This window comes from Marmota flaviventris, chromosome 1 (assembly GCF_047511675.1).
Source record: "Marmota flaviventris isolate mMarFla1 chromosome 1, mMarFla1.hap1, whole genome shotgun sequence".
NCBI classification, from domain to species: Eukaryota; Metazoa; Chordata; class Mammalia; order Rodentia; family Sciuridae; genus Marmota; species Marmota flaviventris.
Window position 1 is genome coordinate 192863334 of NC_092498.1, and position 26348 is coordinate 192889681.

Sequence of the window (26348 nt, forward strand, 5' to 3'; positions counted from 1 at the left end):
TATACACATACTTGCTTATTTTATTTACCTCCAGAAGCTCAACCTGGTTTTCAGCATAGGGAATGGAAAATAAACCATTTTTAATTATGCTAGACCATTCTGTTCTTAAGGTCTGCCCTTAGGAGAAACTATTTAAGCAGAGCCTAATCTTCTGGAGTTTTATCAGACTCTAAATGACCTGGGGGAATGGAGCTAGCCAATTCCAGCCACTATAGCTTTCCACAAGGAGGAAAGAGAATACCCAGCTCCAGACCCCTACTGTCTTCTACAAAAGACAAGGGAAAGAGCTGGCCCACTCAACAACCATCCAGTCTTAAATTGCAAGGCAGAGGGAGAAAAGGAAAGGGCAGAAGGAGAGACTGAGAATTTCACAGCTCAGAGGCACAAGTTCATGAAATTACTGAGACCTACTCAAAGAACTATGCCATACCTCCCCTGCTCACTACACTTTACCAACCTAGTGCTTTTAAAGGCCTGTTTATAGCAGTTCCTTTTATCTGGTAGTAATGTCCAGGTATTAAAAAAAAAAAAATACAGAAGGTTTCAAACCAGGTTTAAAAACTATGATTAATAAGTTATGGTCTCTACTTAATAAAGCATTCAAAAGATAGGTAAGCACCCAAGAGAGATGGAAATTCTAAGAACACCTTCTCCCCACCAAAAAACAAAAAACTAGTAATAAATGGGCTTATATGTAGACTGGACATTACAGAAGAAAGAATGTCTAGGCTTAAGGATATTTCAATAAATTTTTCTAACACGGAGAAGCAAAAAGAAAAGGACTAAAAAGAAAAACAATAGAATATTCAAGAAACTGATGTTGGCAGCTACAAAAGTAATATACGTGTAATTCAGCCGCGTGACCAGCACATTAGCTTCATACTAGAGGTTCGAAGCATAGAAGTTAACTAGTGAGATCAAAATAAACACACAAAACTCAATTTACCTTTTTCTTTGACCAGGTCTGAGACGGCCCTCCCTCTGGCTCCTGCCTCGAGCCACCCAGTGGGGCAGCAAGGCTTACTCAGGACTAGCAGGAGAGAGAGGCAGAGCACGCCAGAGAGTGGCCTTTTATTGGGGAACAAGAAATTCAGGGGAAAATTCCATCCAATGAAGGTCGAGGGGGACAGCATTCCAAAGTCAGGGTCAGTGATTGGTCTCAGGGTCAATGGTCAGTCACACCCCCACACGGATGGGCTCTCATACCTAGAAAGGGTGGGGATTAGTTCCAACACAGTTTAGCCAGAACGCCTCACACCCAATCAGGGAGGTGCCCAATCACGTGCGAGAATGGCTTCCCACAGTAATGGCAGTAGCAAAAAAAGAAACAGAAAAAGGAACAAAAGAAATGTATGAAACAATAATCACTGAGAATTCTCCTCAACTTAATGTCATAGCAAACCACAGAACCAGGATGCCCAGAGAAAACGAAGCATAAATGCCATAATCACTACACCTAAGCATGTTATATTCAAATTATAGAAAATCAAAGATAAAGAGAAATATTCAAAGAAGCCAGAGGAAAAACACTTTACCTATAGAGGGTCAAAGGTATAAATTATATACAATTTCTCAGGTAGAGAAAAAAACCGACAGAAAAGAACCCACCAACCTAGAATTCTGAACTTAGTAACTAACTATCCTTTAAAAGTGAAAGAGAACTGAAGACTTTCTCAAATAAAAATTGAGGGAATTTGTTGCCAGTCTTGGAAGCAATGTTAAAAAGGAATTCTTCAGAGAAGAAAAATTATATAGATCAGAGACTCAGATATACATAAAGAAATCAAACATCACAGAAGTAATGAGTAAAGGATGAAAATAAAACTTTAATTTTTCTTTTTGTTAATTTATCTAACAGATGTTTTCTCCAAATAACAGCAAAAATGAATTCAATTATATATACTTATGTGTGTGAATGTGGATATATACATATATATATGTTTATGTATGTTCATGTATAAGTGAAATGAATAATATCAATGACACAAAAGGTGAGAAGGCGATATTAGGATCATTTTATTATAAGGTACTCACCCTTTCTGTTAATGGTACAGTGTTATCTGAAAGTGGACTTGAATTAGTTATAAATGTATATTGCAAACTCTAAGAAACCATTAAAATGTTTTTTTTTTAATTAGTTGCTCAAGACAATACAATGATCTTGACATATCATACATTTGATTCAAATAGGGTATGAATTCTCATTTTTCCACGTGTACAGATTGCAGGATCACATTGGTTATACATCCATGTGTATACATACAGCAATCCTAGTGTCAGTTGTATTCTGCTGCCCTCCCTATCTCCCCCTCCCCTCTCCTTCCCTCCCATCCCTATTCTCTACCCATTCTACCGTGACACTTATCTCTTTTTTTTCCCCTTCCCTTCCCCCTCACACCATCTTATATATATTTTGTGAACCCATGAGGGTCTCCTTCCCTCTTCCGTGCAATTCCCCTTCTCCCTCCCTTTCCCTCCCTCCTCTTTTCCTTGTTTCGTGGTAATCTTCTTCTCATGTTCTTCCTTCCTACTCTGTTTTGAGTCACCTCCCTTATATCAGAGAAGACATTCAGCATTTGTTTTTTAGGGATTGGCTAACTTCACTTAGCATAATTTGCTCTAGTGCCATCATTTCCCTGCAAATGCCATGATTTTGTTATTTTTTAATGCTGAGTAATAGTCCATTGTGTATAAATGCCACATTTTTTTAATCCATTCATCTGTTGAAGGGCATCTGGGTTGGTTCCACAGTATTGTGACTTGTGCTACTATGAACATTGATGTAGCTGTGTCCCTGTAGTATGCTCTTTTTAGGTCTTTTGGGTATAGTCCGAGAAGGGGAATAGCTGGGTCAAATGGTGGTTCCATTCCCAGCTTTCCAAGGAATCTCCATACTGCCCTCCAAATTGGCTGCACCAGTTTGCAGTCCCACCAGCAATGTACAAGTGTACCTTTTTCTCCACATCCTCGCCAGCACTTGTTATTGTTTGACTTCGTAATGGCTGCCTTTCTTACTGGAGTGAGGTGGTATCTTAGAGTGGTTTTAATTTGCATTTCTCTGATAGCTACAGATGGTGAGCATTTTTTTGTGTACTTGTTGATTGATTCTATATCCTCCTCTGTGAAGTGTCTGTTTAGATCTTTGACCCATTTGTTGATTGGGTTATTTGTTTCTAAAATGGTTTTTTAATGTGTGTAAGTGATGTGCTAAGAAGATAAATAAAATGGAATCATTAAAAGCTCAACTTTATGGATAAAAACTATAGTGGAAGACAGTAAATTAAATCCAAAATAAGCACAAGGAAATAACAAAAGTTAGAGCAGAAATCAGTGAAATAAAAAACAAGAAACTAATAGAGAAAAATCAACAAATTCAAAAGCTGTTTCTTTGAAAAGATAAGCCTCTCACAAGGCAAACTAAGAAAACATATGTTATAGATAGCAGAAATGAAAAATATATATTTCATGGACATTATAAAGATAATTTAAATGATCCTTTCAATAGATGCAAAAAAGCATTTGACAAAACACAACATCCAATAATAACTTTTTTAAAAACAGTAAAGTAGAAATAAAGGGGAACTTACTCAAATTGATAAAAGATACCTACAAAAAATCCAAAGCAAACATGACAGTATTGGTTAAAAAAAAAAAAATTGAAAATTTCTTACCAAAATTAGAAAAAAGCATGTATGTTACCCCCACCTTGCCATTTCTTTTCAACATCATACTAGAAGTCCTAGTCCTAGTCACTATGTAGTAAGACAAAAAAAGGAAATAAAAGGTGTATTTATGGAAAACCAAGAAATAAAACCATCTTTGTCTTTGCAGATGACGTGATCATCTATGGAGAAAATTCAAATTAACTGACAAAAAAATCTGGAATTAGCAATTATGTGACAAGGATACAAGAGATTTGATTAATTTCCTTTAGAGCTGGCCCTTGGCAAGGACTAATTCCAGGAAACCCCCTTGGATACTAAAATCTGCAGATGCTTAAGTCCTACATATAAAATGTCACAGTATTTATATACATAGGTCAATGCAAATCCTCCCACATATTTTAAATCATCTCTAGATTATTTATTTTATCTAACACAATGTAAATACTAGATAAATAGGTGTTTACTTTATTATTCAGGGAATAATGACAGGAGTCAGTACATGTTCAGTAAAGACACAGATTTTTTTTTCCAAAAATATTTTCAATAAATATTTCAACCAACTATTTATGGGTAGAATATGTAGATGCAGAACCATGGATGGAAAACATCAAGTATCTACAAGCAAGAAACAGGTAGAATTTGAAATTTAAAAAAAAATACTATTTATATTTGAACACACCAAAATGAAATACTTTGGTATAAATCTAACAAAATATGTATATGAACTACATGAGAAAAGGTACAGAACTCTGTTGAAATCAAAGAAGGATGAAATACAGACATACTCCATGTTTGTGGAAAGACTCAATGTTGTTGAAAAGTTATTTCTTCCCAACTTGACCTATAAATTTTATGCAAGCTCAGTCATAAAGTTATTTTGTGAATATAACAAACTGTTTCTAAAGTTAAAATGAACAGGCAAAAGACCTAGAATAGCTAATATGGAAGGAACACAACAAAGTTGGAAGGTGTTTTAAGTCAGCTTTTTCGCTGCTGTGACCAAAAGACCTGACAAGAACAATTTTTAGAGGAGGAAAAGTTTATTTGACACTCACCATTTCAGAGGTCTCAGTCCATAGATGGCTGACTCCACTGCTGTGCGCCCAAGGCAAGGCAGAACATCAGGGCAGAAGGGTGTGATAGAGGAAAGAAGCCCAGGACATGACAATCAAGAAGCAGTGAGAGAGACTCCTCTGCTCACCAAGGACAAACTATATACTCCAAAGGCATGCTCCCCAATGACCAACCTCCTTCAGCTACATCCTACCTGCCTACAGTTACCACCCAGTTAATACATTTAAGTGGATTAATGCACTGATTAGATTAAGGCTCTCAGTAACCTAATCATTTCACCTCTAAACTTTCTTACACTGTCTCACATGAGAGCTTTTTTTAAAAAAAATTTTTTAGTTGTAGATAGACACAATGTCTTTACTTACTTATTTACTTATGTGGTGCTGAGGAGCGAACCCAGGGCCTCGCACGTGCTAGGCGAGTGATCTACCACTGAGCCACAACCCTAGCCCTCACATGAGAGCTTTTATGCGACAGCTTATATCTAAACTATAGCTACCTAACCCCAAGACTTACTACAAAACTCACAGAATGTAGAAAAAAATTCTAGTTGACCTTGGGTTTGGTGATGGATTTTTTAAAATATGACATCCATGATAGAAATAATTAACATGCTGGACTTAAAACTAAAAACTTCTGTTCTATAAAGATGGTTGATAAGACAAGCCACACAGATTAGGACACATTATTTGTAGAAGACATATCTGATAAAGTCTGCTACCCAAAATACACAAAGATTTCTCAAAACTAAGTAGAAAAAGAACAAAATTTCATTTAATGGGCAAAAGATTTGGACACCTCACCAAAAAAAAAATACTGATAGCAATTAGCATATGAAAAAATATTCGAAATTATAAGTCATCAGGGAAATGCAAATTAAAATGACTAAATACCACTACAAAACTGTTAGAATGGTCAAAACCTAAAACAGTGACAATAACATGCTGGCAAAGATAGAGCAACAGGACACTTCATTCACAGCTGGTAGGAATACAAAATGAGACTGCCATTTTGGAAGACAGTTTTCAGTTTCTTACAATATTAAACATACTCTTCCATACAACAGACCATAATAATTATAGCCCTTGATATTTAACCAAAGGATATGAAAACAGCCCCATTAAAAAAAACTGACAATATTTTTAGCACTTTTTATTATAATTACCAAAACTTGGGAGCAACCAAGATGTCTCTCAGTAGGTAAGTGCATAGATAAACTGGTACATCCAGAAAATAGAAAAGTATTTGTCACTACAAAGAGATATGCTATCAAGCCATGAAAAGACAGAGGAAACTTAAATCCATATGACCGAAGAAGCCAATCTTAGGATTACATACTGCATGATTCCAACTATATAATATTCTGCAGAAGTTAACTATGAAGATAATAAATGACTAGGGGTTTAGGGGAAAGGAGGAATGAACTGGTAATGCAAAGATTTTTTTAAGGCAGTTAAATTATTCTGTCTGATAGTATAATGGTAGGTAGTATAATGATAGATGGATATCATTATACATCAGTTTAAACTCATAAAATATACAACATCTAGGGTGAACCCTATTGCAAATTGTGGTCTTTGGGAGATAATAATGTATCAATGTAGATTCATCAATTACTGAATAACAAATATACAACTTTGGTGGAATATATTGATAACAGGGATGCTATGTATGTGTGGAAATAGAAATACATTTAGGAATTCTCTATACTTCCAATTTTTCTATGAACCTAAATTTACTCTAAAAATAAAAGTTTACTTAGAAAAAATAAAATAGTAATTTCAATATAAATTTTAAAATATGTAATATGCACACATACACACACACACTCACACATACAAAAAAATACATATGCTGACAGTATTTCTTACATCCTAATAATATGCTGCAGAATTTACTCAAATGAAATTCTTGTTAGCCCTGAAAGTAGAAAGTGAATAGATGAACAAATCAACAGAAAGCATATTTACTGGACAATTTTGTTATCAGAAATTAACTGGTACTGAGAAAACTCCACAAGGTAACACAACCAGATATGTATGATGAGACTCATGACAGAATACACCACTACCTACGACATAGTCTTATTCTTCCCAAGCCCTCCCCCCACCAAAAAAAAAAAAAAAATCTGATGTAATGTCTACATTCAACTATGAATTCACAGGATATGAAGAAAAAAGAATATGTTGAACCATACCATAGGGAAAGAATCACCAAAATCCAGGATATGGGGTTTTTTTTTTTGTTGTTGTTGTTGTTTTTTTGGTGCTACTAGGGATTGAATCCAAAGGCATCCTACCTCTGAGCTACACTCCCAGTCCTTTCTTTAAAATGTTATTTTGAGACAGCAGCTCACTAAATTGCTGAGGCTGGCCTCAAACTTACAATCCTACCTCAAACAGCAAGTCAAAGGGATTACAGACATGCATCACCATGTCTACCATTGAACATAGGAAACTTTACAGGATAAACTACTGGCTTTTTCAACAAATAAAATGCAAGGAAAAAAGAATGTTGAGGTACGTAATTTTAAAAGATCACAAAATATATCAACTAATTGTAATACTGGACTTTATTTGGATCCTGATTCAACCAAACTGCTAAAAACATGTACATTACTCATACTTATGAAGCAACTGAAAATGTAAGCTCTGCCTAGATAAATTGATAAATTGAAAAAAAAAAAAAAAAAGATGTGATGATGGATTTATAGTTGTGAATAAATTTTTTTCCTTTAGAAATATATACACATAAAATATCATAACAATTTATATTTACTTCACAATAATAGAGAACAAAGATAAATAGGCCTCTGTATAACACACAAATTGGCCATGAGCTGAAAACTGTTAAAGCTGGGTAATGGGTACACAGAAGTTCATTGTGTTATTCTATTTTAGTATTTATTTGACATATCAAATACCATAATACAAAGTGGAGGAAATCATCTTAACAAATCCCCTTACAGAGTAAATTTCATTATGAAAAGAAGAGAATTTGGTTGGAATATCTTCAATAAAATAAATTCTAGTAAGTAATAAAGAAAAAAAGCACCTCTGAAAAATTTTCTGTTATAACAAATGCTAGTGATATGACTAATTAATGGTCTACTACTCATATATTCTTCTTTTTTTTTTAGTTGTAGATGGACACAATACCTTTATTTATTTATTTGTAATGTGGTGCTAGGGATCAAACCCTGTGCCTCATATGTGCCAGGCAAGTGCTCTACCACTGAGCCACACGCAGTTCCAGCCCAAGCCCCACTACTCAGATATTCCTGGTTTCCTTTTTATTTGACTAGGTTTTAAGAGCAGTGGCTGATTCTTATACATCTTTGTTACCTAATAACTTGTACAATACATTCAACAGTAGGTACTACTTAACAAATATTTACTTAACTAATGAATTAAAATTTTTACTAAATTCTTACTCAAGCATCTTCCAAATAATGACTTTTACCACCTGGTATCAAAGGATAGTTACCTAATGATGGTATTTAATTATATTCTAAATAATAAATGAATATATAATAAAAGTGACCAGAAATAAGAAGATCCTAAGAACATTGTAAATTGTGCTAATTTATATATGTACCTCCTTTCATACCTTTTGAATTTTAAAACACTTTAAAAGTTTAAACCTTCTTAAAATAAACAAAAATGAAACAAACTTTTAAAACTTGAAACAATACATAAATAAATTTAGCAAGACTTACCTAGCAGGGGGGATTCCTCTCTCATAAAGATCAATCCTCACTTTCTCTCCTACATGTTTGTAAATCTCCACCATAGCCAATATTGCAGCGTCTCTCACCTGTTAAAGAATTCAGAATTTTTAAAGAAACTTATATATGACACAATGAAATACTTCACCTCAAGGTAATATTACACTAGCAACCAACTTGAAGCTCCAACTTGTTTTAATGCCTCTTAACTCCTAGGGAAATTATAACATGTCATTAACAGAAAACCAAGAGGACAAGCCAAGAAACCTTTAAAGACACCTCATTTTAAACATTTTTTTAAAGATTTTATAGAAATCTAAGAAACTGGTGAATAAAAGTTACTAATGTGACTTTCAAAAATTTTATTTGTAATAAATTTATGTAAACAAATATCAATAACTAATATAAATTATTATGGTTAAATTCATAGAAGCCTTATTCTAATAGTTAAAAGGTAGCAACAACCCAAATGTTCATCCACAGATGAATGCATAAACAAATTGTGGTGTATATGATTAGGATTTTATTAAGACTTGAATGGAAGGAAATTTTTAAACGTATTACAATATATATGAACTCTGAGGATATTATGCTAACTGAAATAAGTCAAAACAAAAGGAAAAGTGTTTCATGATTCTATTTCCATGAAGTACCTAGATCAGTTAACTCCACACAAAAAGCCAGCAGCTGGGGAGAACAAAGGGGAAAGAATGGAAAGCTGTCTAATGGGTACAAAGTTTCAGTCTGGGAAGATGAAAATGTTCTGAAGATGGATGATGGTGATGGTTGCCAAACAATGTAAATGTATTTAATTGCACTGAAATGTGAAACATACACTTGAAATGGTCAGAATGGTAAATTTTATTTTGTACATTATTTTACCACAATTAAATGGAAATTTTTCTTTTTAATTTCCCAAAGAAAATTACTTTTTAAAAAGCTCTAGTTCCTTTACACAGCTCACTGTCAAAAAGCAAGCGAAAGCTGGATGTGGTGGTGCACACCTGTAGTCCCAGCTTCTTAGGAGACTGAGGCAGGGGAATCACTAGAGCCCAGGAGTGTGAGGCCTGCCTGGGCCACAAAGCAAGACACTGTCTCAAAAAAAAAAACACAAAAACAAAAAAACCCACACACAGCAATTGAACAGAACATTCTACAAACCTGTCAAAGGGCAGCTAAGACCTGAAAGAAGGGAAAACCCTACTTAGGGTCATTTAAATGCCTAAGCTATGCCAAAATTTTCACAGCTAAGATTCAACTTCAATAGGAGGGACGAGATCTAGATCATACTCTTGGATTAAGCCTATAATACAGACAGCTAAGAAAAAGAAATAATATACCACTAACACAAATTCTCCCTGTTAAATAAGGTTTTAACTACTACAAAAAAATGTTAGGCAAAAAAGCTTTTATATTCAGGAGTAAAGGAAGCTGAAAACCTTTCCTCACAATTAATACACAGGAGGACTATAAGGTAACCCAGAGTCTTTGTGACTCAAACTCAAGAACCCATTATTAAATTTCATCTATCCTTAATACTAGCAAAGATACTGACAAACTATAGCAACCTATGTGGAATATGCTGTTTAAAACTAATCTTAATGTATTTTTTAAAAAGTAAGGTAAAAATCTTTGTTTCATGGCCACCCTCCACCCTTTCTTCTTTTTGTAAAATGGGATAAGAGCACAGAAAAGAAAGGGTAGCCAACAGTCAATACTTGAATATAAATAAAGTTTTACCTGAGTATTTGAATCACCAAATAGGATACACAAATGTGGTACCAACTTGCTGATGGCTAGTGGCTGAGCCCCAAAACTAAATATAATTTGAGAAAAAGAGAATTCGGTTTCAATAAAATAGTAAACAAAATATCCTTATGCCTTCTTCTTGTCTATATCAATATGACAATTATGGTAGAGAAGATGGGCACACATCATTAAAACATGAAGGATATGAGACACAAGCAAAACATAATTCTAAACAATGTGAAATATGCAAACTTGAATAATGACACTGAAAACTGTCCATGACCCAAAAAAGCAAAATGCTTAACAAATGGCACTTTTAAACCTAGCAACCTCTCAATTACTTACGAAATCAAAGCATTTGCTTTTGAAAGAGTGATTTTTCTTAGACTGTGGTTCTCAAATAAATATGCAATCCAATGAAATAAGTACATTAAAAGATCATAATAATTTATGATTATTGATATTTGGATGAGTTCACAGGTTGAAAGCAAATGACAGGAGAGCCAAGACCCACAAAAATTGTGTAGACTGGATGCATTTACAAGCTCTAGATGGCAGAAAGGACCATAGAGCAGTAAAAGAAAACAAATGAAAGAATATTTAAGGAAGTAATGCTACAGAAAAAGTTGAAAGCTACTACACACTACCTATCAGATTGCATAAAATCTGAAAAAATAGTCCAAGCAGAACAAAAGCCCCAGTGACATCTATGATGTCTATGCTGTCTAGTTACCTGGAAGAATCTTGTTCAATGTATGATTTTGGTAGCCACCCACAGTGCTCCAGGAAGCTTAAGGCCAAATGGCAAAAGGGGGACGGAGGAGGAAAATGGCTATAATATGTGAAATACCATTAAGTTAAAAACAATCCCAAATTGGATCCACAATAGAAATAGATCCTAAGTTATACATCTGTCCATTCTATGATCATCTATTTTGGGTGGCTACTATAAACATAATGAAGAAAATAGAGAACACTTCTTATCACTAAATGATTAAAATTAACATGAAGAATAACATGCATAAAAATATTAGCAATAGTTATTAATTTTTGTGGAGATAATGAATAGCTGTTCAAAATTTATTCCCATAACTTTCCTTAACCTTGTGAAATGAATTTTTATTTCTGAGAAATGGAAAACGTAGAGGCTATTTTCAGTAATCATAAAACTTACGTGTTCAAGGTTTCAATAAGACACAGACACACGCCTTCTCGAGATCGAAAATTCTTGTGCTTAAAACCAGAAGTCAACTGTTCCCAAACATACTATTTGAAAGAAGAGTAAACATGTAAAATGAAAAATTAAATTATCCACAATATTTTAACACTTTCCAACCTTATTATCAGCTTTATTGTGTTACTGAATTTTTTCATCAGACTGTTCACTTCTCTACTATAGAGTAACCCTTATCCAAAATGCTTGGGACCAGAAGTGTTTCAGGTTTTAGATTTTTTTCAGATCTTGGAATATTTGCATTTACACAAGATATCTTAGAGATAGGACCAAAATGTGAACCCAAAACTCCTTTATGTTTTACATATTCTTCATACACAGAACATGAAGATAATTTTATTCAACATTTTTAGCGCACTGTGTTTGGAGTAGAACCTGTCACATGAGGTCAGGTGTGGAACTTTCCATTTGTGATGTCATGTCAATGCTCAAAAAGTTTTGAATTTTGGAGCACTTTGGATTTTGGGATTAGGGATGCTTAACCCTTACTTAAAATTTTTCTAAGCCAAATTTACATTGCAGTTGTTTCTACCCACTTTTAGTATCTTAACCATATTTTTAGTTTTTATATATAATTTTTTACTTTAGATTTCAATTATTGTCAGAAAAAAAAAAATGCTTAATACCTAAAAACCTTAGCATTTCCAAAGATACGGTTTCTTGTTTGCTTTAGAACCTTAATAACAATGCTACTATTATAAGTCCAGTAAACATTAAAGAGGTCCACCACTGCCTAGCAACTACATAAACTGTCACACAGAATAGGCTTTTTAAAGATTTTATATTTAAGTTTTTTCTACTTTTTATCCTGGATCCAAACACAAAACCATTTCAAGTCAAGTCATTTTATGGTTACCTATTTGTATAAGTTTATTTCTGAAGAAAAATATAAACTTACACAAATACTGCAAAACAATATTTTCAGTTTGGCATATCGAGGAATTCAGCTTTATTTTTTTCAAACAAATAGTCACACATCCCAATTAATCTTTCTTCCACATTTGGAAACACACTTTTACCATCTACCAAATTCATACACCCTTTTTTTCCAGATTCAATATTATTTCTGGAAACTATATTCAGTTCTATTAATATATTTCTCTCTCACTGCCAAACTTTCAGGAAGCTAATCTAAACACTGATTTTTCAAAATTTTAAATAGGAACCAGGTGTAGTCTTATGTACTAGATTCTAATCCCAGCAACTCAGGAGGCTTAGGCAGTAGAATCCCAAGTTCAAAGCCAGACAGGGCAATTTAGCTAGATCCTGATTCCAAATAAAAGCAAAAGGTCTGGAGATGTAGATCAATGGTAGAGTACCCCTTTGAATAAACTGACTCAGCAACACCATCTCTGGAACTCTACTCAATAACAATACTCAAGGGCTGGGGATATAGCTAAGTTGGTAGAGTGTTTGCCTCACATGCACAAGGCCCTGGGTTTAATCCCCAGCACCACAAAAAAATAAAAATAACAAACAAACAAACAAAACCACACATATATTTATGTCTAAAGATACATGTACAAGAATGTTCTCTAGAGTATACTTTGTAATAACTAAAAGCCAACAACAACTTAAAATACAAATCAATAAACATAAAACAAAGAATATCTACCAAACTATAAAGTTTTAATTCTGAGGTTTAAAATACATGGAATAGTATTTACTTTTAACAATCCAGAAATAGGATTTTTTTTAATAAAACATATATTATAACTTTAAGTTGCATTTTTTTAAAAAATATTTATTTATTTATTTATTTTACGTGTAGATGAACACAACACAATGCCTTTATTTTTATGTGGTGCTGAGAATCGAACCCGGGTCCCGCCCATGCTAGGCGAGCCCTCTACCGCTGAGCCACAATCCCAGCCCTTAAGTTGCATTTTTAAAAAATTTTTTTAGTTGTAGATGGACACATACCTTTATTTTATTTATTTATTTTTATGTGGTGCTGAGGATTGAACCCAGTGCCTTATACCTGCTAGACAAGCGCTCTGCCACTAAGCCACAATCCCAGTCTTTAAGTTGCATTTTAAGTATCACATAATATCATTGTATATATTACATATTCTGATTTTTTTTCCACTTGAGCTACTCTCTTATCTCTGCAAGTTAATTTATTTTTACTGTCCTTTCACAATACCTCCATACTATGGTTTGGATATTGTTTGTTTCCCAAGAGTTCATGTGTTAAAGGTTTGATATTTAGTGGTGGTGTTGAGATGTTAGGACTCTTATGAGGTGGAGCCTAGTAGGATGTCAAAAGACTGGTTGGGGCCTGGGGTTGTGACTCAGCAGTAGAATGCTTGCCTAGCATATGTGAAGCCCTGGATTCAATCCTCAGCACCACATAAAAATAAATAAATAAAATAAAGGTATTGTGTTCAACTACAACTAAAAAATAAATATTAAAAAAAAAAAAAAAGACTGGTTGGTCACCCCCCTCATTCTTGGATTTCTGTCTCACTATGTGGTGATGCAGCTAGGGATCTACACCAGAGCCTGTGCTATGTTGTTTGGACTTTCAGCCTCCAAAACTATGAACTAAATAAATCTATTTTTATAAGTATCCAGCTCCAGGTATTTTGTTATAGTAACAGAAAAAAAGAAAAATACATTACAAAATGGCAAATTATTTCTACTAAATTCATAAAACACAGGTTGCTGTCATAAAATATATGCTTTATATAATTAGTAACCACATTAAAAGACTCTCTTCCTGTCTTTGTAAGAATTAGGGAAACAACATAATATTCAGTAGCTCTCAAATAAACTTTCTCTATAAACATTTATAATTTGTAAACCAGGAAATCCTAAAGTATAATATAAACAGTATCCTGTCAAATAACTTACATCTATGAATTAAGACTTTTTTAAAAGCATAAAGAGTAGAAGGAAAAAAATTAAATATTGATATTGCACCTTAAATTTCAATTTCTTTATAGCACTAACATCAATTCACTGCCTAAAATTTCAGTTTTCATGCTTCTTGAAGCTTTACTAACTTGCTGTGATTACCATAAATCTTTACTGATAGTATGTCATGAATTAGAAAAATTGGAATTTTAAAATGCAGGCTTACCATGGGTGGTGCTACTTGATCCATTAACTTCAATATCAGAGCTTGAGCTTCATCTCGAACTTTGTCTTTGGCATCTCCCATTCTGTCTATTAAAGCTACAATAACTAAAGAGAGGGAAGGAAAGAAAAGAGTAAATATAACTCATCTCCATCATAAACTATATTTTACAGACTACAAATAGCAATCATTTCCATAAATGAAGATTCGTAAGGTAAAGAAATTGTTTTAAGTTCTTTATTCATGAGAATCAAAAACATCTGAAAGCAAGTTTAATAGGATATGTACAATATGACATCCATTTTCGATGATGTTCAAACCGGCAAAACAAAATATAATTCTATTTACAGAGATGTATAGATAGTTAAACTGTACACACAGGCAAGGGAATGTTTATTCCCAAGGTCGTGACAGGGATGACCTCTGGAAAAAGAGAGAGAGAAGGGAGGTGTCATCAAGAAATGCAGAGAGGAAAAGTCTAAAGTACTGGCAGAGTTTTACCTTCTTAACTCAGAAGTGATTTTATAACTTTTCTTTAAATTGTACATGTTTGTTATGCATTCTTCTCCTGTACGACATATTCTGCAACTGACAGAAGCAAAAAGCCTAAGCCTCCAGGGCTGAGGTTTTTTTCTACCAAACCCTAGACTTTGACACTATTCCTCGAATAGAAGCAGAAAAGGCAAGTTAATATCCATTCTGGGAAAGTTTTCAGGATCGGGAGTTTTTTAACTAGAAATCAGCAATGCACCACATAGAAATTACATCTTAAATGGAGGAGAGTGGACAATAGAGGTAGAATTCAGAAGGAACAGGTTCTCAAATCAGAACAAAAATCTCAGTCAAAATTAACTTTCCTGGGGCGGGGGCCATAGCTTAGTGGTAGAGCACTTGCCTAGCATGTGTGAGGCACTGGGTTCAAGCCTCAGTACCACATAAAAATATATAAAATAAAGGTCCATCAACAACTAAAAACAATTTTTTTAAAAAATTAACTTTCTGGGGCTGGGGTTGTGGCTCAGCAGTAGAATGCTCGCCTAGCATGTGCAAGGCCCTGGGTTCAATCCTCAGCACCACATAAAAAATAAAATAAAATAAAGGTATTGTGTCCAACTACAACTGAAAAATAAATATTTTTTTAAAAAATTAACTTTCTGTATTTCCTTCATTACCACTGCCATTTAGTGTCATTTTATTAGAAGTGTGACCTTGAACACATTTTTTGTCTATTTCTTCACAAAATATGGGTAGCAATACTACCTCAGAGAAGTTACTAAAAATTAAAAGATAAGATGTAAACAACTCAGAGAATGTACAGCACAGAATACTATCTATGTCACATACTATCACTATTATCATCCTCCTTGTTTAAATACAGAGAAACTTTTTTTATTTCTCTTTTATCATTACATCTATATAGCCTTTCTTTCTCACAGGGACTGCAGGCCTAAGTCTAAAACAAGGGAAGTAGGAAAAAATTAAATCATGAAAGCAGTATTTGGGCTGGGGTTGTGGCTCAGTGGTAGAGCACTTGCCCTGCACATGTGAGGCACTGGGTTCAATCCTCAGCACCACATACAAATAAATAAATAAAGGTACTGTGTCCATCTACAATTAACATATATATAAATATTTTTTAAAAAGGAGTATTTGCCTAGTTTATTTATAGACAGGTATAATTACATGTGTATGTAATTTGATGCTAATATATTTGTCTACACTGCAATAATCAAAACCCATGTAATAAGGTTCAACAACACTTGAGGTAAAAGAAATTTCATTGTTTTGGGAAGAAAATTACTTGAGTAGAGCCCAGTTATACCAAATGTGGCATCATCCAAAAATCTTAAGCTTAATCAAGTAAATGACTATGTAAGGAAACAAAGCCCTCACCATTAAAAAAAAGAAGAAGCAGCAGCAGCAGCAGCAGCAGAGCAGCAGCCTAATTACAAGATCAGTGGGAATCATTTAAATCTTTCTCATCCTACTCAGATGTGTTACTAAAACTAGAGGAATTACTCAAGTGTAAGATTGGCTTTTAGGAGACTATGGTTCTAACAGCTTCTAAATAGCAGAAGATAATAATATCTAAATGTTAGATATTATGTAGTAATATCTCAATTAATCTTAACAACAATCCTAAGAAACAGAGTAAGTCCACTCCATAAAGAAGGTAGAGGGCTGGGATCGTGGCTCAGCGGTAGAGTGCTCGCCTAGCTAGCACTGGCGGGACCCAGGTTCGATTCTCAGCACCACATAAAGGCATTGTGTTGTGTCCATCTACACCTAACAAATAAATATTAAAAAAAAAAAAAAGGCTTAGAGGGATTAAACAGCTTGCCCAAAGTCACACAAATGGCAAGTAGTGAAACCAGGATTCAAATGGTTTCACTAGACAATATGAGGTTCCACTCATGACCACCCATTAACTTACAATTTGAGGTGTTTCAGTATATGTGCATGTTCATGCATTAACAACCATATAATAGAGATGGAAAAAAATACACTTCTGAGAAGTAGAATTTAACTCCAAAATAAAAAATTAACTCCAAAATAAAACTCAAATGTTGGTTCAAAAAGCAGCTTACTTCTCCAAATTAGAAATTTCATATGAGGTTACTCTTTCATATATGTAAAGTTCATAGGCCTAGTACATGGTAAAAAGTAGGCATTAAAAAATGGTAGCAAGCTATGATTACAAACTTTTCTATTACACCATATCAACCCTCAAGTAAAAATAGGTTCAAGTTTTGTTAAGAGCAATTAAGGTCCCTCAAAGTGAAAACAATATTGACTAATAGTAAATGCACAGAAAGGGTAGGAAATTAAAGGAAAAATCCATTCATTATAAGTGTATGAATGGACATGTGGCATCTAATTGGGAAAACACTCTCCCAAAAAAGCAACTGAATGTAATTTATTAAGTACTTAAAGGTATAAGAGACACAGAGTTAAAAAAAAAAATTGGGGGTGAGATGAGGTCAATCCTTTTTTTTTTTTAAATTGTTGATGGACCTTTACTTTATTAATTTATTTATATGTGGTGCTAAGAATCAAACCCGGTGCCTTACACATGCCAGGCAAGCACTTTACCACTGAGCCACAACCCCAGCCTCCATGTTGTTTTTTTAATCTTTCTTTAGTTGTAGATGGACACAATATCTTTATTTTCTTTGTTTTTATTTGGTGCCAGGGATCAAACCCAGTGCCTCACCCATGCTAGGCAAGCGCTCTACCACTGAGCCACAACCCTGGCCCCCTAAAATCTGGTGGGTTTTTTGTTGTTGTTGTTGTTTTGGGGTTTTTTGGTGGTGCTGGGGATTGAACCCAGGGCCTTGTGCATATGAGGCAAGCACTCTACCAACTGAGCTATATCCCCAGCCCGAGGTCAATCTTAAAAGCTCCCAGATACTGAAATCTAAAGCACATTTCTAGAAGGGAAAGAAAACAACCACAGAAAAGAAAGAATCTCAAAAAGAAATAACAGCACAACAGAAGCATAAACAAGGTAAGCTATACCTAAAAAGAGTATGAAAGTTTCTGCTAAATTAGGGTGGACAGAAAGTACTTCCTGAAGATTATGAAGAAAAAGATTATTGAGATGGAGAAGAGATATATATATAGCAAGAGAACTTGAACACCAAGGACAACATAACAAAAGTTATGAAAAGAGGACAGTGTTAAGAGTCGATAGATAACTAGGGGCTGAGGTTGTGACTCAGCGGTTGAGATCCTCAGCATCACATAAAACTAAATAAATAAAATAAAGGTATTGTGTCCAACTACAACTAAAAAAAATCTTTTTTTTTTTTTTTTAAAGAGTCAATAACTAGAACTCTAATCCCATTATTCCTCTTGCTTCAAAATGAGCAGGCAGTATATCAAACCCCATCTGGCCTTCCTAGTGTTTGAAAAACAAGTAAGATACATAATACCCAGAAATACTCTCAAATCTAAAATGCTCTCTGTAACAATTAATAGCAAGGAGCTACTAAAGGGCAGAGATTACAAATACAAATGACTACAGTCACGTTTTCACAAGAAATGCCAAAACTGAATCAGTTTAAGTGCAGAATTTCATTCTTACTATACAATACCTAGCATTCTCAGTTATAAGAAAACAACATGGCTTATGAATTAGAAAGCTCATGACCCAGACAAAAAGTAAGCTACAACACAGCTTCAGTCAACAATTACATGTCAGAATGGAAGAATGACACATTGGCCAGTTTCTCGAAGTCAGAAATATAAATTTTTATTTTAAATTGGGAAAATTTTAAATAAAAATTTAAAAATTTCCCAATTTTAAATGCTTAGTCAAACATTTTAAGAAAACACAAAGGCAAGTAAAATAAGTTTTCAGAGCATAGTTTTTAACATTTACTACAGAGTTTTAAGCAGAACATTGACAGAAAAAAATCTTTTCAGAAGATCAGAATATAAAAGAGGGGCTGAAATCAAGATTATGATTAAAAGTGAATATTACATGGGGCTGGGATTGTGGCTCAGTGGTAGAGCGCTCGCCTAGCATGCGCAGGGCCCTGGATTCGATCCTCAGCACCAACCATATAAAAATAAATGAATGGAATAAAGGTATTGTGTCCAACTACAACTAAAAAAATAAATATTAAAAAAAAGTGAATATTACAGAGAAACCTATTAGATGTTGATGCTGAGAAGATAGCTAGGAAAAAAAAAAAAAGAACTGACTGGATTTGGTGGCATACCAAACATAATAAAAAAGTTGAACCAAGATATTTAAAAGTAAGTGTGATATACACTTAAATATGAAGCATCAACTGAATCCATAAAAGAAATCATTAACATTTAAGATTATATGGTTATAAAATTGAACCAAATTCATTCATATAGCATTCTAAAAGTCACAGTTTAGAAAATGAATCAGGTGACTCAGATTTAGAAAATAAGTTAGAGCAAACTTTGCAATTAGAATTAAAATACACAGAGGATTATACTAGCAAATTATAGTACATAGCAAACACATAGTAAGTGCCAAAGTAGACCCAGAAGCTCAGGATCAGTATACAAACTTTAATAAAGAAATTGAGAGTGTTGCTGGGCATGATGGCAGACACCTGTGATCCCAGCGGCTCGGCTCGAGACGCTGAGGTAAGAGGATTGTGAGTTCAAAGCCAATGTCAGCAAATGCGAGGTGCTAAGCAACTCGGCAAGACCCTGTCTCTAAATAAAATACAAAATAGGGATGGGAATGTGGCTCAGTAGTTGAGTGCCCCTGAGTTTAACATCTAGTACCTCCCTCAAAAAAAAAGAAAGAAACTAAGAGTGTTTAGGAAACGTTTTTAAAGCAATCTAACTCAACTGATTTTGTTTGCTGGATCTAATAATAGAAAACTGAGTTTAGTTCAGGAATTCAGAATATAGTGATACATGCCTGTAATCTGTGTTCATGCCTATAATCCCAGCTACTCAGAAGGCTAAGGCAGGAAGACTGCAAGTTTGAGAACTGCTCAGCAACCTAATAAGGTCCTGTCTCAAAATTAAAAAATAAAAAGGGCTGGGGATGTAGCTCAATAGTAGTAGGTCTCTGGATTCAATATCTAGTATCACAAAAAAAAAAAAAAAATCAAGGGGCTGGGGTTATATCTCAGTGATAGGATATATGTGCAAGACCCACGGTTCAATTCTCAACATCAAAACCAAAGCAAAAAACAAAAATAAGTCTTTGAAGTACTGGGGAACAAAACTAACCAAATTTTATTGTTCTATTGTGTGTATGTACAAATATGCAATAATTAATTCCACTATTATGTATAATTACAATGTACGAATAAAAAATGTGACTTTCATTTTTTTCATTTAATTTTGTTGTAATTTATTTGTTATGTTCTATAAAATACTGATCTGAACAGTTTGGCAATGAAAGAACTGATCATTCCCCATAGACTATAAGCTATATTATAAACTTCAGTAAGAGATCAAGTAAAAAAAATCTGAAAATACAACATAAAAAAATCTATTAACACTACTTAGCAATTTCTTTTGTTTCATTATTTGTTTCTTGGGGTTATTTGCTTTTTCCTCAAAGGGGATATAATTCTTTAAATAGGTCAAAATCTTAGGGTAAACTAAAATAATAAAGAGCAGATCCCTCGATTGTACAAAACTGTTTTTTAATTTACACTGAACTAATTCTGTTCGAAAACTAGGAGAAAAAAGTCACCACATCAAACTCTACAATGATTTTTAAATAAAGTTAACTTACCCATTGCTACATAGGATTTAAATCGTGTTGATAATCTGTCCACAAAGGCACTTAAAATTTCCAATCCCATTAATGATACCTACAGACAGAAAGAAGTTTTAATGAATACAAATTATTGATACACATCACTATATAATTTTTGACACACTCAAATCTTCATATATTACCAAGTTTTTAAACACTGAGACTGAAGTATTCAGGGGTAAACAGTCATGAGGCTGAGGCACCCTATTCCCAAATGGTTCAATAATAATAATTTATAAAATAATTAGGAAGATAGTAATAAAGTATTTGGGGGGAAAAAAAGCTAAAAACGGGGAAATTAGGTGAAGGTTTCACAGGAACTCAGACTATACTTGCAACCTGAACTTCAAAATAGTTCCTAAATCAAAGTGAAAAATTCAAAAGAGTACCTTTAATTACAAAGGAATTTCAGCCTCCATCTAGAATGTAGAAACTGGAAAAACACTCCCACTCCAACAACAAAAAGTCAAGTAATCTACAAAATCATAACTGTTCTGAATGCATCAGAAGCTGAGGTTGTAGAATAACCAGCTAACCTTAAAAAAAAAAAAAAAAAAGACAACGTGGGACACAAGCAGGTCACATGTGACAGAAGACAGGAAGAAAATTAAGCTGCAATACAAGTAAGAAAAACACAACCATATTTAACACATTGTTAATAACTGAGTGAGGCTGGAATGAAAATACAAAATCTCTGGTATCACACACACAAGAGTTTGTATCCACTTGGAAGCTCTAATTAGCACCCACTTGCAAGTTCTTTCTCCACAAACCTCCACACTAATAATTAAGACTGAGGGCTGGTGGGGATTGGAAAAAGGATTTCTTGGTGTACAGGTCTGGGGGAAGTGAGAAACTGCATTTACTAATGCTGCCAATACCCTTGTCCTACAAGAAAGGCCAGTTTAAAATACTGAGAGAAGGATATCAAACACTGTTATCCCAAGGGCACATGTAAAACAAACTGTTCCCAGGCACAGTGGCACACGCCTGTATTCCCAGAAACTCTGAAGGCCAAGGCAGGAAAACTGCCACTCCAAGGCCAGCCTTGGCAACTAGGCAATACTCTGTTTCAAAATTAAAAAATAAAACAAACAAACAAAAAAAGGGCTGGAGGTGTAGCTCAGTGACAGAGCACCTCTGGGTTCAATCCTCAGTACCACCACCAACAACAAACCTGCTTCTGTTGAAGAAAGGAAAAATACAAAAAAAAAAAAGGCCTTCTGTCTTGGAATTGTAATTAGTTCAACCACTATGGAAATCAATACTGAGGTTTCTTAAAAGACTAGGAATGGAACCACCATATGACCCAGCCATACAGCTCCTTGGTATTTATCCTAAAGAATTAAAGTCAACATACAATAGCCATACAAACATACCCAAACTATGGGACCAGCCTAGGTGTCCATCAACCAATGAATGGATAAAGAAAATGTGATACATGTAAACAATGGAGTTTTATTCAGCCATAAAGAAAAATAAAATCATATCATTTGCAGAAAAAACGGTGGAACTTGAGACCACATGTTAATAAGCCAAACTCAGAAGGCCAAGAGTTTTAATATTTGCTCTCATATGTAGAAGCTAGAGAGAAAAAAGGAAAAGAAAGGTGTGTGTGTGGGATCTCATGAAAATCGAAAGAAGATCAATAGAAAAGAGGAAAGGGACCAGGGGGAAGGAGGAGGGAAGGGAAAGGGGAAATACTAGAAAATGAAAGTGTTATATTGTACATATATATGAATATGTAACAAGAAATCCCACCATTATGCACCAATAAAAAATATATAATGCACCAATAAAAAAAGTACCTGGGGAAAAAAAGTCCTCCGCTTCAATGGGAGGACATGATGAGTTCAAACAATTAAAGGTTTCCAGGTGGGGAGGGATGTGATCTTTGATAAAGCCTGCCCCCAAGACTCAAGGACAAAAAGCCTCCTAAGGCTAAAGCTGGACCAGAAAAACAAGAGAATTACCACACTCCTACCAACCAGGCTAGCAAGCACAAGAAAGCAGGAGCAATGGGAATCTACCATTAGGGAAAGAACTGGAACATGAGGGAAAAGCCCTCTATGAAACAGGGAAATAAGGAAGGCTTAAGTGCAACATAGAGCAGAAACATTAAAGAAAATGCTGCATCAAATCAACCAAGTAATAGAGCAACCAGAAGTAAATATGAACTAAAGGTAAGTATAGCAACCATAATATGCAAACCTAACTCAACTTCTGCCTAGACTGATTACATAGCTCCACACTAGAATCTTAACAGAAAAAGCAAGCCATTTCTAAGCATAAATACTATTTAACTTAGTCTTAAATTTCTTAAACACTATCTAGCTTTCAATTAAAAGTTAGGAGACACACAAAAGAGCAAAGGGAGAAAATTTCAATGTCAATAGCACAGCAAGAAACAGAAAAAAAAAAAATGCCTCTAAATAAAATACAAAAAAAAAAAAAGGTCTGGGGATGTGGCTCAGTGGTTGAGTGCCCACTGAGTTCAATCCTAAGTACAAAAAAAAAAAAAAAAAAAAGAGTTTAAAAAATAACAGTGTGTTAAAGGTTCTCATTAAAGAGCAGACAATAAGCATGAATAAACAAGGAATTTTAGCAGAGATAAAAATCTTGAGTCAAATGCAAATGATAAAAAAATGTAAAATGCATTTTTAAAGAATGATAAAAGAGATTCAGAATTCTTTTGTTGGGTCCAGTACCATGGCACACACCTGCAATCCCAGACTCTAGAAGCTGAGGCAGGAGGATCACAAGTTCAAGACTAACTTCAGAAACTTGGTGAAGCCCTCAACTTAGTGAGACCCTGGCTCAAAATTTAAAAATAAAATAAAATATAAAGGGCGAGGGATATAGCTCAGTAGTAATTTAAAATAAAATATAAAGGGCTAATGATATAGCTCAGTAGTAGAGAGTCTCTGGATTCAATCCCTAGTAACAAAAATGAGGAGGAGAGGGAGAATTCTTTTGATGCACTCATCAACATATTTGCCATGAAGAAAAAAAGAATCAGTTAACTTGAAGTCAAAATTACCCAAATGAAAATATAAAATGGGAAGAAAGGGGGAGGAAGAAGAGGCAAGCATTCAAGAACAGCAGGACAATATCAAATTGTCTTAACATATCAGAGGAATTCTAGAGGAAAAGAAAAAGAGACAAGGCAAAAGAAGTATTTGGAGAAAATGGCCAAGAATTTGGTAAAAATAATAAAAGGTATCAAACCCAATAAGAGTCTCAGAGAACCTCCAAAAGGAAAATTAAAAAAAAAAAAAAAAAATACAGACACATGATGCTCAAACTGTTAAAACCAAAAGAAAAGAAAATCTAAGTCAACGAGAAAGTAAACAACAACAAAAAAAAGGTTGCAATCTCTCTGTCAAAACGTATGTGAATCATACAATGACACCTTCATAGTATTGGGGAAATAATTCTATCAATTTATATTTCTATACCTAGTATAAAAAAGTCTTTCAAAAAAATAGAAAGACATTTTCAAACAAAATATGATAGAATTTATTACAACAGATCTACATTATAAGAAATGATAAAGGGGCTGGGGATGTGGCTGAAGCGGTAGTGCGCTCGCCTGGCATGCGTGTGGCCCCGGTTCGATCCTCAGCACCACATACAAACAAAGATGTTGTGTCCGCCGAAAACTAAAAAATAAACATTAAAAAATTCTCTCTCTCTCTCTTTAAAAAAATAAAAATAAAAAGAAAGAAATGATAAAGACAAACATCTTCAGGTAAAAAACCATAACAGCAGACAAATACAAAGATCTACACAAAGAAAAAAATGACTCAGTAAACAAGTGAAATTAAATATTAAAACTCTGTATATGTACACATACACATATATAAAAATCACTAAAAAAAATTGACATTCTAGGGCTGGGGCTGTAGCTCAGCAATAGAGCACTCGCCTAGCGCATACAAAGCACTGGGTTTGATTCTCAGCACCACATAAAAATAAATAAATAAAATAAAAGATTAAAAAATTAAAAAAAAAAATTGACGTTCTAAAGCAAATACTAGCACTAGAGAGTAACACCACAGGATAAAAGATCACTATAAAAATCAATTGTGAGGGCTGGGGATATAGCTCAGTTGGTAGAGTACTTGCCTTGCATGCACAAGGCCCTAGGTTCAATCCCCAGCACCACACACACAAAAAAAATCAATCATGGCTGTGTGCAATGGCACATTATTATAAATCCCAGTGACTCAGGATGCTAAGCCAGGAGGATTACAAATTCAAAGCCAGGCTTGGCGATTTAGCAAAACCCTGTCTCAAAAAAAGTCTGAGCCAGGCGCAGTGATGATTCCAGCGGCTCGGGAGGCTGAGGCAGGAGGATCATGAATTCAAAGCCAGCTTCAGCAAAAGGTAGGTGCTAGGCAACTCAGTGAGACCCTATCTCTAAATAAAGTACGAAATAGGGCTGGGGATGTGGCTCAGTGGTTGAGTGCCCCTGAGTTCAATTCCCAGTAAACCCCGCCCCCACCCCGGAAAAAAAAGGTCTGGGGAAGCAGTTCAGTGGTAGAATGCTTGCTTAGCATGCCTAAAGCCATGCCTAAAGCCCTGGATTCAATCCCTAGATTCAATCCCTAGTGTCTCACAAACACACACAAAGCCATGTTTCTTCATGCCAGCACTCAACAAATGAGTCTTGAAATGTATTAAACTAGTGTCACTTACAAAATCAAAACCCACAAAATTTTTCTTTTTTTTTTTTTTTTTTTGGGGGGGGGGTTACTGGGAATGGAAGCCAAGGGTACTTAACCACTGAGCCACATCCCCAGCAGTTTTCTATACTTTATTAGAAACAGGGTCTGGCTAAATTGCTTAGGACCTTACTAAGTTGCTGAGGCTGGCTTTGAAATCGCCATCCTCCTATCTCAGCCTTACGAGCCACTGGGATTACAGGTGTATGCTACCATGCCTGACCCCTTAGGACATAAATCTAATAATGAGGTCCAAAAGCTACATGCTTAAACTACAAAAAGCTAATGAAAGAGATATAGATGAATTAAATTAAATGGATACATATACCAAATTCATGGGCTGTAGGACTCAATATTATTAAAATTTCAGTGGTACACCTTGTAATCCTGGCTTTCAGATCTTGAATTGAAAGCCAGCCTCAGCAACTTAGCGAGGCCCTTAGCAACTCAGCGAGAACTTGTCTTTAAATAAAATATTAAAAAGGGCTAGGGACATGGCTCAATGGTTAAGCACCCCTAGGTTCAATCCATAGTACCAAAAAAAAAAAAAGATTTCAAACTAAAAATAATAATAATAATAATAATTTAAATAATAAAAAAAAAGATTTGAAACTCCATGAATAAATAATTCAATCTTGATCAAATTCCCAACAGAGTTTGTTGCAGAAATTAACAAGCTGATCTTAGGATAGGGGGAGATACAGATCTAGATTTATAAAATACACACATACATATACATAAAAGGTTCATGGGTAGAATGTCCATACCAAACACTGAACAAGAAAAACAAATTTAAAGTCAAATTACCTGATTTTAAGACTT

The 26348-nt window shown here is 34.4% G+C and overlaps 1 protein-coding gene and 1 non-coding gene across 7 annotated transcripts in view; both read right to left on the reverse strand.

The window, feature by feature from the left end:
* Positions 1-26348, reverse strand: part of Clasp2 (cytoplasmic linker associated protein 2) — a 190960-nt gene that overhangs the window by 151698 nt on the left and 12914 nt on the right. For 5 of the 6 annotated variants that reach the window (XM_071619732.1, XM_071619729.1, XM_034636296.2 and 2 more), the window contains exons 2-6: positions 20776-20854; positions 14535-14638; positions 11390-11481; positions 10207-10282; positions 8458-8555 (exon numbers count right to left, since the gene is read on the reverse strand). In XM_071619732.1, the coding sequence (XP_071475833.1) occupies positions 8458-8555; positions 10207-10282; positions 11390-11481; positions 14535-14638; positions 20776-20854 (449 nt within the window). Of the gene's footprint in view, positions 1-8457; positions 8556-10206; positions 10283-11389; positions 11482-14534; positions 14639-20775; positions 20855-21188; positions 21298-26348 lie in introns of those variants that run through there. The other variant, XM_071619733.1, reaches the window with a different exon arrangement.
* Positions 17838-17910, reverse strand: Trnam-cau (transfer RNA methionine (anticodon CAU)). Its single transcript has one exon. It is a non-coding gene; the product is annotated as a tRNA-Met (tRNA).